Source organism: Bombina bombina, chromosome 5 (assembly GCF_027579735.1).
Source record: "Bombina bombina isolate aBomBom1 chromosome 5, aBomBom1.pri, whole genome shotgun sequence".
NCBI lineage: Eukaryota > Metazoa > Chordata > Amphibia > Anura > Bombinatoridae > Bombina > Bombina bombina.
The window spans coordinates 846429588-846447844 of record NC_069503.1 but is presented as its reverse complement, the minus strand read 5'-3'; the positions used below and the strand labels follow the sequence as shown (position 1 = coordinate 846447844).

The following is an 18257-nucleotide window of genomic DNA, read 5'->3' as shown; positions in this document are numbered from 1 at the left end:
TTGCATGTCACTTGTAATCTGGTGCACAATGTTTGATTATGTATAATTTAAAAACATTCAGCAAGATTACAACTAATGCGCTAAACCAGGTGCGTAATTAACGCAAAAAAATGAACGGTGTCGCACTCTCCATAGCACTGCCGTTGCAAGTTACTGAAAAACCTTCTTTTGTTGTGTGATATGGTGCAATAAGCGCTATACCTCACAAACCACAAGGCCTGACTTCACGTGCTCGTGCCTTTTCCTCCCATAGACATCAATGGAGAGAAAGTGTTAGAAAAAACTAACACCTGCGATCGCAGAATGGCGATCGTCGTAACGCAATCCCCATTGATGTCTATGGGGAAAAGAAAGTTATATATAAATCTAATACCCTAACATAAACCCCTAGTTTAAATACCCCTAATCAGCTGCCCCCCGATATCGCCATTACTAATTAAAAAAAAGTAACCCCTAAACTGCTGCCCTCTGACTTCGCCGACACTAAATAAACATATTAACCCCTAAACTTCCAGCCCCCCACATCACCAACACTAAAATAAAGTATTAACCCCTAAACCGCCGGCCCCCCACATCACTACTACTAATATAAATCTATTAACCCCTAAACCGCTGGCCCCCCACATCACAAAACACTAAATTAAACTATTAACCCCTAAACCTAAAACCCCCCCTAACTTTAAATTAAAAGTACAATATAACTACCTTAAAATTAATTAAAACGTACCTGTAAAATTAAAAAAAATAAGATTAAACTATAAATTAACCTAACATTACTATTTAAAAATAAAAAAAAAACTAAAGTACAATATTAAAAAAATCCTAACACTACGAAAAAAACAAAACCTAACATTACATAATAAAATTACAAAGTCCCCCCTAAAAGTAAACCCCCCACCCAACCAACCCCCCCCCCCAAAAAAAAACCTAATTCTAAAAAAAATCTACCTAAAGGGGCATTTGTATGGGCATTGACCTTAAAAGGGCAATCAGCTCTTTTTAAAATAAAAAAAGCCCTAATCTAAAAAAAAAACACCCCAAAAAATAAAAAAAAGACCTAACACTAACCCCAGATTTATCGATGTGTGGGGCCGGTGGTTCAAGAGCTAATAGATTTATTTTAGTAGTAGCTATGTGGGGGTGGCAGTTTAGGGGTTAATAGGTTTATTATAGCAGTAGAGATGTGGGGGGACGGTAGTTTAGGGGTTAATAGGTTTATTTAGTGTTGGCTATGTGGGTGGGTGGGCGGCAGTTTAGGGATTAATAGGTTTATTAAAGTATTTGCAATGCGGGGGACCGCACAACCTGTAAAACAATGAAAATCCCCCACTCAAAAGCCATTTTTCGAGTGCAGAATGGAGAGTTGCGTAAAGGCTAAAACGCTAGCGATATAGCTGTACCGCCGTGGCTTATTCCGGGTGCAATGGCAAATTTTTCAGCAGTATGGCCATACCGCAAAACTTGTAATTCTGCTGATTGTGATGCATTTTCATAATTTATTTTGTCTGCTTTTCCTGTAATTTAAATCTGGAAATTGTAATGTTTCCACTTCTGCTCAAGAGGCTGACCCTCCTGTATGCTCCATAGTGATTGGTTGATATGGGCAAGAGCTTGTTTAAAGTAATATCACCTTCATAAGGACTGGGTCCCAAGCATGTAGAACAATGCTTTTAAAACATTTTGCAGGCAGATCTGTCACAATGTCATTAATAATTTATTATGCATAAATTAAAGATAGCTTTAATACTATTTTAAGATTTCCTGTATGATTGTTTCCTGGTTTAATAAAAAAGATAAAATATACCTCAAATCACACTTTTAAACATGAAACATGAACACAATTAAAGTACAATTATCAAAATATCCATTTATGACTGCAATTAAGTGTTTTCAAAATAAAAATGTTAATTAAGTATAAAATAATGCATAAATTGTGCTGGTTTCAAATCCCTATTAAAAGTACAGTTCTATCAGATAGCTCAGCATGCTAATGCACTGTTGTGGAGCCCTGTATCAACCCAAGGGTTGCAGGTTCGATACCCAGCGAGGTCCACTCAGCCTTTTATCCATCCGAGCTCGATAAAATGAGCAGCGCCTTGAGACCCTTACGGATGATTAGCCGTGCTTAACAAGTACCCTATACATACATCATCTGTAAGCTTCTATTACAAGTTATGGAACCTAGGTTACACTGCAGGTATCTGAAGGAGAGTTGCTTCACATGTGCAAACAGGTCATTACTGAAAGACAGTCAACATAGCTGCACCCATGGCTAGAGAGAGACGGGGAATAACCTCAATACTATGCATATAACATGTTTTTAGTGTGTAAAGTCCCTTTAAAGATCGCATTGTTGTTCTCTATGGGTGTAAAATATCTTTTCGTGGCTGTACAAGTCTATGCAGAACAAAATCTCTGTTTTAGCAAAATATTTTTTTTGTAAAAGGTATTTAAAGATTTGTTTTTATTTAGTCCTAAGGTTTCATAATTGAAGGGTTATACAACTTTGTCCTTTGACTAGTACAAATGATATTGAACTCAGAAAACACCTGGCCATATTACAGCATATTTTAATCCTTCTCACCTTTTCATTGTATATTGCATTTTAACTGTTGAATTGCATGCAATGATTGTTTTAGCATCAGCCACTGCCAATGTATTCATGTATTGCATAAATAGGCCTAGATTACAAGTGAAGCAAAAAAATATTATCGCAACTGAGCCCTAACACCGGTCACGTTAAATCAATAGCGCTCCTATTCTTGCGTTCATATTAAAAGTTGAAAGTAAAATGATTTTGCTTAAGCGAAAGCATCAGGAGCACTAACATCTGGGAGTTGGGTCGCGATAAGTCCCTCTACTCATCAACTTCTATAGGACAAGCTACAAAACCAATGATCTGGCTTTTGCTCAAGAGATAACACAAAGGTGTGCTAAAGCCTAAGGTCTAAAGAAGTAGTTTAAATAGCATTGTTTTTTATTTTGTTGTTCTTGTTGTTATTTTTATTTTGAATATATATATTCTCTGGTAAATCTTTTTTTATCAGGGATTTAAAATACCAGATTGTGCGCTATTCTTAGCTTGAACAAACTTTCAGTAGCGCTCCACTTGTAATCTGGGTCATGTCTGTGGCACGACAGATTAAAATAAAACCACACCCCCAGCTACACAAACCTGGGAAATGCTTAACGATCTCAATGCCATTTGTATTTTGGCATGATGGATGTGCTGGGCATGATTGCTTAATCATTTTAATAGCTGACAAGTATTGTTTCCTACAATATTTATATTTATTGTTTGATCTTAAATTATGATGGAAACTTTGAGGTTTATATAACATGGACTTATGATATCTTTTTATACTGGATATTACAGCACACTAACTGTAAAGCATGAACTCGCTCCCTTACAACATGCTATCTGCAAAGAATGCCTTTGTGACTGGGTTTGTCTAAAAACACGATTTTGACAGTGTTTTTTACGTTGCTTGCACCTACATTATCGAATCCACTTCCACAAAAAAGCAATCCCCTTTAGGAGTTCAATAATGTGTTGTTTAGTGATTTTGGCCCACAAAAAAAGTGAAAAGGGGATATAACACAAAGTTGTTTACTAAACTATGAGCTATCATAAAATATTGATAGTAAATCACTGTATTATTTATATTTGGTAAACATTCATTTAGTCTTTGTTACTTGGCTTTTTTAACTATAGACATATTATTGTGACTGACAAAGAACAACAAAGAGAGGTTTCCTTCTATAGACAACATATCAGTCATAAAACTTACTTTGACAGAAAGGATAAAGAAAGTAACCAACGGCACATCTATCGCATGCTGCACCCTGGAACCCTGTGCGGCAGTAACAGTGTCCTGTCTTCATATCACAGTCATTGTTCATTGCTCCTACACCTGTACACTGGCAGCCTATATCAATAGAGAGCACAGCAATCTAAAAATAACAATAGGTTCCCACATGTTGAGAAGTATCAGGAACTATTGAAGGAGACTTACGTTGGCATGGAGGTCCAAAGAAGCCTTTCTTGCATGAATCTGAGCATGAGGGAGAGAGAAGATAAGGCGATCGGTGTGAAAACAAACAAATATTAAAGTGATAATATTATATATAAAAAACATAGGAGCTCTAAAATCTACTGTAACACTTTAGCCTAAAACAGCATATGCTTACAGTTTAAGAGATGAGAAAAACAAAATGTATGCTTACCTGATAAATTATTTTCTTTCCTGCATGGAGAGTCCACAAATCGAATTACTAGTGGGAATTCAACTCCTGGCCAGCAGGAGAAGGCAAAGAACACCCCAGCAAAGCTTTAAGTATCTCTCCCACTTCCCACAACCCCCGTTATTCAGCCGAGGGAATATGAAAAGAGAAGAGGATACCAAGGGTATAGAGGTGCCTAAAGTTTAGAAAAAATCAACAAATCAAAAATAATAAGTTGTCTTGAATTTAGACAAGGGCGGATCATGGACTCTCCATGCCAGGAAAGAAAAAAAATGATCAGGTAAGCATAAATTTAGTTTTCTTTCCAATGGCATGGAGAGTCCACAAATCCATTCTAATTACTAGTGGGAACAAATACCCAAGCTAGAGGACACAGAATGGAAAGGGAGGGAGAAACGAGACAGGCAGACCTAAACTGAGGGCACCACCACTTGAAGAACCTTTCTCCCAAAGAAAGCCTCAGCTGAGGCAAACACATTCAATTTGTACAATTTTGAAAATGTGTGGCCATCTTGCAAACTTGCTCCATGATCCTCGTTTTTAAAGACCCAGGAAGAAGAAACAGCCCTAGTTGAATGAGCCAAAATCCTCTCAAGAGGATGTTGTCCTGCTGTCTGATAAACTAACCGAATGACACTCCTTAACCAAAAGGAAAGAGTAAAGAGTAGTTGACGTGGTCTTCTGGCCCTTACGTTTGCTAGCAAATACTACAAAAAGGGCAGCGGATTGACAAAAACTCTAAGTAGCCTGAAGATAGAATTTTAGAGCACTAACCACATCCAGGTTGTGTAACAGATGTTCTTTCTGAGAAGAAGGATTCGGACACAAAGAAGGAACGACAATTTCCTGATTGATATTGTGGTCCTAAACCACCTTAGGAAGAAATTTTGTATGAAGAACCGCATTTTCCACAAGGAAAATAAGATAAGGTGGATCACACTGTAGAGCCGAAAGTTCTGAGACTCTACGAGCAGAAGAAATAGCTAACAAAAACAAAACTTTTCAAGACAACAATTTAATATCAAGAGTGCATAGGCTCAAACGGAGCCTTTTGCAGAACCTGAAGAACAAGATTAAGGCTCCAAGGTGGAGCAATATGTTTAAACACAGACCTGATTCTGACCAAGGCCTGAACAAAAGACTGAACATCTGGTAAGTCAGCCAAACGTTTATGCAACAGAACCGAAAAGGGCAGAAATCTGACCCTTCAGAGAACTGGCTGACAAACCCTTCTCCAGACCTTCCTGGAGAAAAGATAAAATACGAGGTACTCTCACGTTACTCCAAGGAAAACCCTGAGACTCACACCAGTAAAGGTATGTGCGCCAAACCTTATGGTATATTTTGCGAGTAACTAGTTTATAACCCTGGATCAATGTGTCAATAACCCTTTCAGAAAAACCTTGTCTAGACAAGACTAGCCGCTCTTTCTCCATGCAGTCAGCTTCAGAGAATCTATATTTGGATGTTAAAAAGGACCCTGAAGTAGAAGGTCCTTCCTCAGCGGTAATTTCCACTGGGGAGAAGACAACATCTTCACCAGACCTGCAAACCAAATTCCAATAGGATCCATTTGCAAGGATTCTCGCCATTAGGAATAGGAAGGTTCCCTCCATCAGGAGGGACTACGAGTCACTCACTAGGAGATCATCAGGATCCATCACAGGGGTTCTCACCACCAGAAATTAAGAGGGATTCTCACCATCAAGAAATAAGGTTGTTTTATTTAATCTTTTACATTTTCAATATTGACTGCGTTTCACCATTGGACTACAATTTAAAATTTGCTTTTTCAACTTGTGTACACTCCTCTTTACCACAATTTTTTGGGACAATTTGTGTCATTTTGTGACATTTTTTGCGACACTTTCTGCGACATTCACTAGTTATTTTTCACTTATTTTTTCAATTTTTCACTTTTTTGATTTTTGTGATCTTTTTTCTATTTGATCAGTTTTTGACACATTTTTTGGAACCATTCACAGACTCACTCTAAACCAAGTTACAGCTTGCCCAAGCTGTAACCCTCAACTAAATCACAGCTCACTTAAGCTGTAATTCTACAAGAATAACCAGCATTAGCTGGCCTTTTGCTTCCAGCTGACTATTAACCGCAACAGAGCTATCCACATTGCATCACTCTTACACACTAAATTCCACACAGCCCTGACCTTATTTATTTCAGGGTCTCAAGCAACACACACATCCTTTATTGAGTATTACCAATATAAGGTTAAGTCCATTAGTTGGACAATTGCATTCCAGCTTACCCACATTGTTTTTATGCTTTTTATTGTCTACTGTATATTATGGATCTACAATTTTTATTGATTGTATAAAGTCGACTATACTTTTAATTCTTTATTTATGATTGTATAATTTGAACACATTGTTTTATAATTAAACTATTCAATCGCTTATCAACACACACCTTTACTATCAACCTCTTGCAGGCTAGCTAGATAGCCTTTGTTCAGAGCTATAGGTGGATCTGTCTCTTGGTACTCAATCTTTAATCCACTACTTTAGACAAGATGCCATCAGGTCCAACTCCGGAACCCCCCACCTGAGGGTTATCATTGAGAATACCTCCAGATGAAGAGCCCACTCCCCTGGGTGAAACATCTGTCTTCTCAGATAATCTGCTTTCTAGTTGTCCACACCTGAGATGTGAATGGCAGAAATGTGGCAGTTGTGAGACTCCGCCCACTGAAGGATGCGAGACACCTCCTTCATCGCTAAGGGGCTCTTTGTTCCTCCCTGATGGTTGATATACACCACCGATGTTATGTTGTCCGATTGGAATCTGATAACCTGGACCAAATTCAGTTGAGGCCATGCTATCAGGGCATTGAATATTGCTTTCAATTCTAAGATATTTATTAGGAGGAAGGACTCCAATTGAGTCCAGGTCCCGTGAGCTCTTAAGGAACCCCAAGCTGCTCCGCAGTCGGAAAGGCAGGCATCTGTAGTCACAATCTCCCAAGATGGCCTCAAGAATCACGTGCCTTGAGACAGATGATCCTGACAGAGCCACCAGGACAGAGAGTCTCTCGCCAGGTTGTCTAGGACTATCCTTTGAGAGAGGTCCGAGTGGTCTCCGTTCCATTGTCTAAGCATGCATAACTGTAGAGGTCTCAGATGAAAGCGAGCAAAAGGAATAATGTCCATGGAGGCCACCATGAGACCAATTACTTCTATACACTGTGCCACAGAGAACTGAGAGAAAGGCAGGCGGAAATAAGTTTGGACTTTCTAACCCCTGTTAAAAGATTTTTAATAGAGATTGAGTCTATGATTGTCCCCCCAAAACGGACCCTGGCATTTGGAATCAGGGAACTCTTTTCCAGATTCACCATCCACCCGTGAGAACGAAGAATCAACAACAGAGAATCCAAATGGGATCTTGCTAAATTTCTTGAGATCACTGTAATTTCTTGAGACCTGGCTACTGCCAAAAAAGCCCCTAAAACCTGAGTAAAGATTCAGGCAGCTGTGGCTAGACCAAAAGGGAGGGCTACAAATTGAAAGTGTTTGTGCAGAAAAGCAAAGCGCAGGAATTGAAAATGATCCTTGTGAATAGGAACATGAAGGTAAGCGTCCTTCAGGTCGATGGTGGTCATGATCTCCCCCTCCTGAACTAAAGGGAGGATGGAGTGAATAGTCTCCATCTTGAAGGACGGAACCTTGAGGAATTTGTTGGGGCATTTCAGATCCAAAATTGTAATGCTCATGAGAGATACTCTGTCAGACCGAACTCGGCCAGTCGTCTTGTTATCCCGGCGTCGAGCCGGAATGATAGGAAATATCCCAGAGCAGAGTAGGTTTGCAAGATGAGATAAATGGCACTTACCACAGGCAGGAAACAGGCAGGAAACCAGAGACAAACCACTAAGGTGGTCAGGCAGGCAACGTTTGGCAACAGTAAGGCAGTCAGGGGGTAAACCACTAGGATGGTCAGGCAGGCAGGCAGGGTTTGGCAATAGTAAGGCAATCCAGGGCAGATAGGGGTTAACAGGTAGAGTCGTCAGACAGGCAGAGTTCAGCAACAATATCAATCCAGCAGTTATGGGTTAAAGAAGCAGAGTGGTCAGACAAGCAGAGTTCAGCAGCAGTATCAATCCAGCAGTTAAGGGTTAAAGAAGCAGAGTGGTCAGACAAGCAAAGTTCAGCAGCAGTTAAGGGTTAAAGAAGCAGAGTGGTCAGACAAGCAAGGTTCAGCAACAAAATAACAATCCAGCATACAAATCAATAACACCCAGGAGAGCAGTAAGTAACACCTATACTTGGGCAGTGATAGGTAGGACTGAAGTTACTTACATAGGCACAGGATTTGCGCCACAGGAGATCCAGACTGGCTTCTGAAGGAGGAAGCGTGCGACGATAATGTCACCACCGCATGCAGAGAGGAGCCGACTCCCCCCTAGGCAGCAAACAGCAGGCGCCACATCCCTAGCAACAGCTAGAGCAGTACAGCGCAACAAAAATAGGGTGAAAATTTCCCTCTTTCTTTCGAACCATGAACAGATTGGAATAATCTTGTTCTGCCAGAGGAACTGGAATGATCACTCCTAGGGAGGAGAGATCCTTGACACAATATTAGAATGCCTCTCTTTTTACTTGATTTGTGGATAGTCTTGACAGGAGAAATCTGCCCCTCAGAGGACAAGATTTGAAACCTATCTTGTATCCCTGAGAGACCACTTCCATCGCCCAAGGATCTGGGACATTGCGAATCCAAGCCTCTTGAAAGCGAGAAAGTCTGCCCCTACCTGATCTGATCTCGGTTGGGGGGTGAACCCTTCATGCTGATTTGTTCCAGAAGTAGGCTTCTTGGACTGCTTTCCCTTCATCCAAGGTTGGTTAGGCCTCCAGGAAGTTTGGCGACCCTTAGGTCTAGTCTTCTTATCCTGAAGTAGAAAACCCCCTTTTCCACCCATGACAGTGGAAATGATGGCATCTAGACCTGGACCAGACAAAGCCTTCCCCTTAAAGGGAAGAGACAGGAGTCTAGACTTGGAAACCATGTCTGCTGACCAAGTCTTTAGCCACAAGAAAGGATGGCAAGACTGGAAGTCTTAGCACTTAGACATACAACCTACATACTGGCATCGCAAATGAAGGTATTTGCTAATTTTAATGCTTTGATCCTGTCCTGGATCTCCTACACAATAAGTTCATTTAAGGAGTCACACCAATAAAAGGCTGCGCCAGCCACCGCCGCCATACTAGCTACCGGTTGCCATAGCAAACCTTTGTGGAGGAAAATCTTTCTTAGGTACCCCTCCAATTTCCTATCAATGGGGTCCTTAAAAGAGGTACTATCCTCCAGAGGAATTGTGGTTCTCTTGGCCAGTGTGAATATCGCTCCATCCACTTTAGGAATAGTAAGCCAGAGTTCCTGCACCAAATCCATGATCGGAAACATTTTCTTGAAAACAGGAGATTGGGGTAAAGGGAACCATTCCTGGGAAATAATCTCCGACATCCAATCTGGAACAGGAAAATCTCCTACAGATCGAGGTTTTACATAAAAAAACCTTGTTTAGTTTAGTAACCTTAGGAGTCTCAGAAAGAGTAGTCTCTGAGTCCTCCAGAGTAGCCAGCACCTCCTTAAGTAGTAAGCAAAGGTGTTCAAGCTTAAATCTAAAACTTACTTCTTCTGAGTCTACAGTACTAACCGCAGTAGAATCTGAGATTTTGTGGTAGAGATTTTTTGGTAGAAGAAATACCTGACTTAGAGGATATATTTTTAGATTTTCTTTTTCTCTTACCTGAGATAGGAAAGGCACTCAGAGCCGCAGAAACAGCTGAAGTAAGCTCCGCTGCAAAATCACCTGGTAAAAAAACACCCCCAGATGTAGACTTAGCGGAACCGCAGGGCACTGCTTGCTTAACCGCTAGGGACGGGGACTGAGGAGAAAGCTGAGGCATGTCAAGGGAAATAAAATCCTGAGAGGCAGCAGGCTCTGAGGGGTTACATTTTGTAGGCAAAGTAGCATCCTTATTTATTGACTGCAACATATTAGCTAGACACATAAAGCAAAATTGCACAGGGGGGATCACTTGGGCTTCTAAACAATACAGGCATTTGTCAAAATTAACTGATAAATCCTGATCTCTTTCCATTGTGATAGATATCTCCCAGGGAAATAAGATTATCTAAAAAAAAAGAGGGAAAACAAAAAAACTGGGCAAGGAAATCAAATACAAACTATCAAATAAGCTGAGAAACGCTTTCAGGCTAAAAAAGTCTCACTAGCTATATTACCCTTAACTTCTTGAGATAAACAGACAACGTAAGCATAAAAAAACGAAAGAAAAAAGGCACCTCTATACTCTCAGCAGATGCTACCTAGACTTTAGGACCCACTCATTTTGTGCGGTTTTCTCTCTTCTACATTTGTATATATATATAATCATTCTAGGTTGCACCTTGTTCTAGGATTATACTATGTCCACACTAGAAGGGAGCATACCTCTCCCCCCTTTTTTACTATTGTCACCTTTATATCCCTTTGTTGCACTAATAATATTTCACTACAGCTTTATGCAGCACAGTAAAATGTGACAGTATTTTATGTTTTAATGAGAACTGCAAAAATATTTATGCTCTTTGTGGCAGAAATTGCATTTTCTTTGCCTGTATCTTATTGCAAGATTAGACACCAGTTTTCTTACATTCCCTCACATTTACCATTCACTGAATGTTCACAGGTTTTCTATTTCTTGATGGATCACCTTTCTCAATACCTCAGTAAATCAGCTTGATGTGGCCATGAAAGCTTTCCATTGGCATAGTATATTCTCAGAGAGCTTATCCTATGTCACCCAAACAACCATGGTAAGAATACTACCTAAAGTTACCTCAGGCAATGTGAAGGCAGCTCTAACCCAGCTCTAGGGGTGCAGTTATTGTACTTTTCTTGGAATAAAAATAACATAACTTACATGTATCACCATGAGTTCTGACATTAACCTTGCTGGTTATCCATATGCTCTGACTGAGCCTGCATACTTTAACTTCAGCTAAATGTTTCCTACATACAGTGTTGCTTTAGGGTCATTGGCTTTCTGCAGGCTTTTGGTCAGTGAGCTGCAGGGGGGTTTGGTTCAAGAAGGGTGTAGATTTTTTTAGAAAATAAATTGTTCTATTAATACTATTTTATCACCTTCAAAATTGAAGCTGAAGAGGAGACAACCCTTATGGATCTCCTTTAATGGTATGTTCTGATGTGGAAAACAAATAATGTACAACGGAGAACGTTATAGAGAGACAGAAAATGTTTGAGGTAATGTTTGCTTGAATTGCAGATCTATTTATGTGATGTATTTACTATTTACTGTTCAGCATAGTCAGTAATCTACTGTAAACCTCTCAACTACAGACGTCCAGTGAAGAATCTGTGAATATTTATCATTTATTAAAATTGTCAATTTCACAACACCACTCGTGAAACACTTTGGGGCCCATTTATCAAGCTCCGAATGGAGCTTGTGGGCCCCTGTTTCTGGCGAGTCTTTGAATTCGCCAGAAACAGCAGTTATGAAGCAGCGGTCACAAAGAACGCTGCTCCATAACCCTGTCCGCCTGCTCTGATGAGGCGGACAGGAATTGCCGGAAATCAACCTGATCGAGTATGATCAGGTTGATTGACACCCCCTGCTGGCGGCTGGTTGGCCGCGAGTCTGCAGGGGGGCGGCATTGCACCAGCAGCTCTTGTGAGCTGCTGGTGCAATGCTGAATACAGAGAGCGTATTGCAGCGTCCGATCAGGTCCACAAGACCTTTGATAAATAGGCCCCTTTGTGACTAAGCATATGAAGTATGTTAAAACTTTGAGATAGATTGCAACTGATAAAGTTAATTTACCTTAAACGGATATTAAACCCAACATTTTTCTTTTGTGATTCAGAAAGAGCATGCCATTTTAAAAAAACGTTTCCAATTTACTTCTATTATCAAATTGGCTTTGTTCCCATGAAATTTTGTGTTGAAGAGATACCTAGGTAGGCATCTGGAGCACAACATGGCAGGAAATAGTGCTGATATCTAGAGTTCTTGCAAATGGATAACATTCTTGCGAAACTGCTGCCATATAGTGGTTCAGAAATGGGCTGGTTCCTAAGCATACGTCTCTGCTATTCAACCAATTATGGAAGAGAAAAAGGGGGTATGGACAGCGCTAAGTGAGCTTAAAAATTACCACAACCAAAATAAGTGAATATAAATAATGAAATATGCTGTTCCAATAATTAAAAAAGATTTTATTCATAAAATGCCATATACTTAGTTATATAGTATTACTGACTACATACGTTATAATAAAGTGATCGGTCACACTTAAAAATATGTTCTAACCTTATATTAATTACGCAAACCCATAAATATAGGTAAGTGTAAACCAATATTCATATATTGCTTTGCAAAAATAAGTTAAAACCTTTATACTGTTAAAAATATTCTGCTATTTATAAAAACACTAACATAATACCACCTATGTAAATTAGTGATGGAAGGTAATAGTAAAATGCCACTTTGCATTAATGGTACAGAATCTTAAAGAGCAGTCTGTTAGATTGGCAAATTAGTCCCTTACGGCAGGTCTGATGATATAAATGTTTCAGTCGGAACTCCCACTATGCGGGTGTAAGGGAATATTGGCTTTACAACAGGAGGTAATAGGGTACCTTTCCTTATCTTGTGATAATGTCACAGTCTTTCAGTGTTAAACACTTACTCTACTCCTCAGACGTTGCTCCGTCTCTTACCCGTCTTTTTCGGGTGGTTTAAATCACACACCTTTCACTCCGTGTGCTGCTCCGCTTGTGTTTCAGGGTACAGCGTTGCCGGTCTCAGTTACTTCCGTGTCACGTGTGTTACCTCAGTCACATGCAGCTCTCCAGCCAATAGTGGCTCTTGGAACTCAGCTTTATCAAATGGGTCCGTAGGGGCTATGAAATGTTCTTTCTCTGCGCAGAGATAAGGCTCGAGGGTTCCTGAGCCTATTGGTATACAGACAGTGTCCCTTAATAAACGCGTTTCACCTTCTAACAAGGCTTTTTCTTATCTTGAAAAAGTAACTGAGACCGGCAATGCTGTACCCTGAAAAATAAACCTAATCTACCCAAAATACCCTAAAAGGGCATTTATATAGGCGTTGTCCCTAAAAGGGCAATTAGCTCTTTTGCAGCCCATAAAAATAAAAAAGCCCTAATCTAAAAAAGAAACCACCCCAAAAACCCCCAAAAAACTAACACTTACCCCAAAATAGGTCCTCACCATTGATGAAGGCTGGCAATCCATCTTTTTCCAGGTGGCAAAAGGTCTTCATCCAGGCGGCTACATCTTCATCCATCGCGGGCCCATCTTCTTTCTTCTTGATCAGATCAGCAAATAGGATGCAAGCAGCTCTCATCCTATTTTCTGATTTTAAATTTTCAGTCAATAGGAATGCAAGGTACCCCAATATAAAAGGGGTACCTTGCATTAAATCTTCAGTGTGCGGCAAAGGATCGCATGAAAAGGACCTCCACATCGCAGATGACCGACAAGGATAACCACCCCTCCGGATCTGCACCTCCGATGACCGCTCTGTGCCTCCGGCAAGAAGAAAAGAAGATGGGCCCGAAATGGATGAAGATGGAGCCGCCTGGATGAAGACCTTCGCTGCCTGGAAGAAGATGGATTGTCGGACTTCATCAATGGTGAGTACCTATTTTGGGATTAGTGTTAGTTTGTTTTTGCAGGGGTGTTTTTTTTTTTTAGATTTGGGCTTTTTTTATTTTTATGGGCTGCAAAAGAGCTGATTGCCCTTTTAAGGGAAATGCCCATACAAATGCCCTTTTAGGGACAATGGGTAGATTAGGTTTTATTTTTAGTTAGGTGTGTTTATTTTGGGGGTTGGGTGGGTGGGGGGTTGTAAATTTAGGGGGGACTTTGTATTTTGTTTTTTAAAAAGAGCTGTTAAACTTAGGGCAATGCCCTACAAAAGACCCTTTGAAAGGCTATTGGTAGTTTATTGTTAGATTAGTTTTTTTTTATTTTGGTGTGACTTTTTTATTTTTAAGGGGGTATTAAATTAGGAATAACTTTATTTTGGATAATTTTGTTTGTTATTTTCTGTAATGTTAGCTTTTTTATTTTTGTAATTTTAGCTTTTTTGTAATGTTAGGTTTTTATTTTATATAATGTTAGGTTTTTTTATTTTTTGTAATTTTTTTATAAATTTTTAATGTAGAAAGTATTTTGTTATTTTATTTAATTGTATTTTAACTGGGGTTAACTTGGGGGTGTTAGGTTAGGGGGCTTAATTATTAGATGAATACTTTGCGTTGTGGGAGGTTAGAGGATTATGGGTTAATACTGTAATTAGGTAGATAGTGATGTGAGGGGATGGCAGTTTAGAGGTTAATAATTTCATTTGTTGTTTGCGTTGTGGGGCGTTGGCGGTTTAGGTGTTAATAGGTTAATTAGATACTTTGCGATGTGGGGTGTTGGTGGATTACGCTAACTTCAGGACTTTGGATAGCGTGATCATGACAACTTCTTCTCCTCATAGACTTCAATGGAGCGCTCAAATAAAACTAACACTTATCACTCACGCTAACCCAACAGGAGTTCAACCTTCAGTGCTAACTCGAAGGTAGTTATGAATATTTTACATTCCAATGTTCTTCACATAGAAGAAAATGTTCTATTTATTTTTAAATATATATTTGTATATATCTAATGTATTATTTATAAAATATCTATCTATCTATCTATCTATCTATATAATATATATATATATATATATATATATATATATATATATATATATAGGTATACCCCGCTCATACAGCGGAGTAGGGACCGCAGCCCTGATGTAAAGTGAAAACCAGCTTCAAGTGAAACAAGGCAGTTTTAGCTTTCTATTCACTTGCCAGTGTGTTAAAAAACTTGAAAACATGTTTGAACTAACATATATTAGGTGTGCATTAGTGCTACGTTTAGTTTATCACTAGCACAGCACCTTATTCAATTGGAATTCAATAAATACCATACCTATAAAATAGTGACAATTACGGTAGTAAAATTTGCCAGACTATAGCACTGTGACACAGATTGCACTGTAATGCTGTAAACAGAGTGAACTGGGCATAACAAAATGGTGCCAATTACTTCTCTCACAATCTCACAATGATTACAGCACTGTTTCAAAATCCTTGGATGTTGAACTTCAGCTCCACAAAGCGCTGAATTAGCGAAGCACTGTAAAGTGAAGCACTGTAAAGTGAGGTATACCTGTATATATAAGTTCCCACGGGAATCGGGCCCTTAATTCCTCCTGTATGTGTTTGTAAAATTTTATCTTGTCTCTTACACGTTTTATATCATTGTTTATTTTTTTTCTGTTGGAAAGGGCTCCAAAGTATATATACATATACACATATAAACATAAATACACATGTATACACATATAAACATATGTATACATACATACACATGTATATGAATGTATATATACAATATAGCCCTTTCTATTCAAATACCTTGTCATACACCATATACCTTTTCTAAATTCTTTTTTTTTTATATTTACATAAATAATTTTTATTAGATATTGTATATATGAGTGTAACATTTATGTGGTGTTTAATGCAACTTATAATTTTGCTATAGCCCTTCACACAAGGTCTTTAGCCGCACTAACCTGACGATAACAAATTTGCTTGTACGGTCACGTTTTTCTTTCAACTTGTTATATGCGCACAAGTTAACGTGGTATTTTAATATCGAGCATGCACTAACATTAGCGCACCACTTGCAATCCAGCCCTATATGTGACCTGAACTTTGATCCAGTTTGGATTTTACTTTTCCAACTATAATTATTGATATCATCATAGGAGGTGAAAATTATGTTAAAAATGTTCTGAATATATACTCATGTCCAATGTTTATATTACCTTTATATAACCATTATGTTGAAGGCTATCTGTTTATTAAGTTTTACAGATATATGGTGATATTATAACCTTAAGGTAGATAGATGCTACGTTTAATGTTTATCCCATTGTGAAATGTAGGCAATATTATGCATCCTGTGAGAATAAATTGTTTGTGCATACCTTTAATGCAGTGTCCTTCATCATTTTATGTATCCCCATAAGCTTGAGCGAGCCTTTTAAAATATGTTAGTCACCTCATTTATGCAACACTGAGCCTATGGGGCTGATTTATCAAGGGCAAATTGCCCCTTATGCCCCTGTTTCTGCGCAAGCCTTCAGGCTTGCCGGAAACAGCAGTTATGAAGCAGCAGTTTTAAGACAGCTGCTCCTTAACTGGTCCGCTGCCTCTGAGGCTGCAGACATCAATCCACCTGATCCTATACGATTGGGTTGATTGACACCCCCCTGCTAGAGGCCAACTGGCCGCGAATCTGCAGGAGGCGGCATTGCACAAGCAGTTCACTAGAACTGCTTGTGCAATGTTAAATGCCGACAGCATATGCTGTCAGCATTCAGCGATGTCTGACTAACATGATACGCTACAGCGTATCATTGTCATGGTGCCAGGAATCAGACTGAAACAAGAAGTGCAAAAATAATCACACCTTTATTAATAGCAAAAAATAATAATAAAATAATTAAAAGTCCACAAGTCAAATAACAAGCCAGGAATCAAAACCAGAGCTGGTAGTCAGACGAGCCGAGTCAGGAGCCAAATCGAGTAGTCAGACGAGCCGGAATCAGGAACAAGGAGAACAGCAGAGTCAGGAACAAGCCAGGGATCAGGAACTAGGAGGGACATCAGACAGCCAGGTAATACACAGGAGCTCTCACAAACAGGTCTGAGACAATGCAAGGGCAAAGCATACTGAACATAGGTCCTTTAAATAATAAGTGATTACATCACAATTCTGAGACTGCATCCTGTCTCACACGGATGATGTACACCAGTCTGGCCATAAAAGGAAGTGCAGGAAATGAGCAGCATCACACAGTATGCACCAGAGTCAGCAAGAGAGGTGAGTAAAATGGCTGCCAGCAGCACATGGCAAACAAAACAGGGAAAAAACCCTGACAATACCCTCCCCTCAACGACCCCTCCCCCACGGGAGGACAAAAGGCTTATTGGGGAAATGGGCATGGAAGGCACGGAGGAGGGTGGTAGCATGAACATCAAAGGAGGGAACCAATGAACGCTCCTCCGGACCGTAACCCCTCCAGTGAACCAAATACTGTACGCGGCCCCTGGACATATGAGAGTCAATAGTGCTGCTGACCTCATACTCTTTGGCGCTGCATAGAACGATGAAGGCAGTCCTGAATCTGCACCCACATGGAACGGAGTTGCCGGAGATGCTCCTCCAAAGTCAGAATACCCTGAGACATGAATGAATCGGGCAACAAGGATGGTTGAAACCCATAATTCGCCATGAACGGGGATAACTTGGAGGAAGCATTAATAGCACTATTACGAGCAAAATCTGCCCAAGGTAACAGTTCAGACCAATTATTGTGGTGATCTGAGAAATAGCAACGGAGGAACAGTTCCAGAGCTTGATTAGACCGTTCCGCAGCCCCATTGGATTGAGAGTGATATGCCGAGGAGAAGGAAAGCTGGATCCCCATTTAAGCACAAAAGGAACGCCAAAATCTGGAGACAAACCGGCTACCCCGGTCCGACACTATCTCCTTGGGTAACCCATGTAAACGGAAGACCTCCCGGGCAAAAATTGAAGGAAGCTCCTGAGCGGTAGGCAACTTCTTCAAGGGAATGCAATGTGACATTTTAGAAAAACGGTCAACCACCATAAGGATAACAGTATTGCCATTGGAAATGGGGAGCTTGACAATGAAGTCCATGGAAAGATGTGTCCAAGGACGCTCACCATTAGCAATAGGTTGAAGAACGTCGAGGAGTCTTATTCTGTGCACAAACTGATCAGGAGGCAACATACGCAACAACATCAGAATGAAGACCTGGCCACCAGAATTGTCGAGTGACAGACCAAATCATTTGGTT

The 18257-nt window shown here is 39.8% G+C and overlaps 1 protein-coding gene across 1 annotated transcript in view; it reads right to left on the bottom strand.

Moving 5' to 3' along the window:
* Window positions 1-18257, bottom strand: part of LAMA3 (laminin subunit alpha 3) — a 573745-nt gene that overhangs the window by 399653 nt on the left and 155835 nt on the right. The window contains exon 12 of the mRNA XM_053714980.1: window positions 3792-3929. Within this exon, the coding sequence (XP_053570955.1) occupies window positions 3792-3929 (138 nt within the window). The remainder of the gene's footprint in view (window positions 1-3791; window positions 3930-18257) is intronic.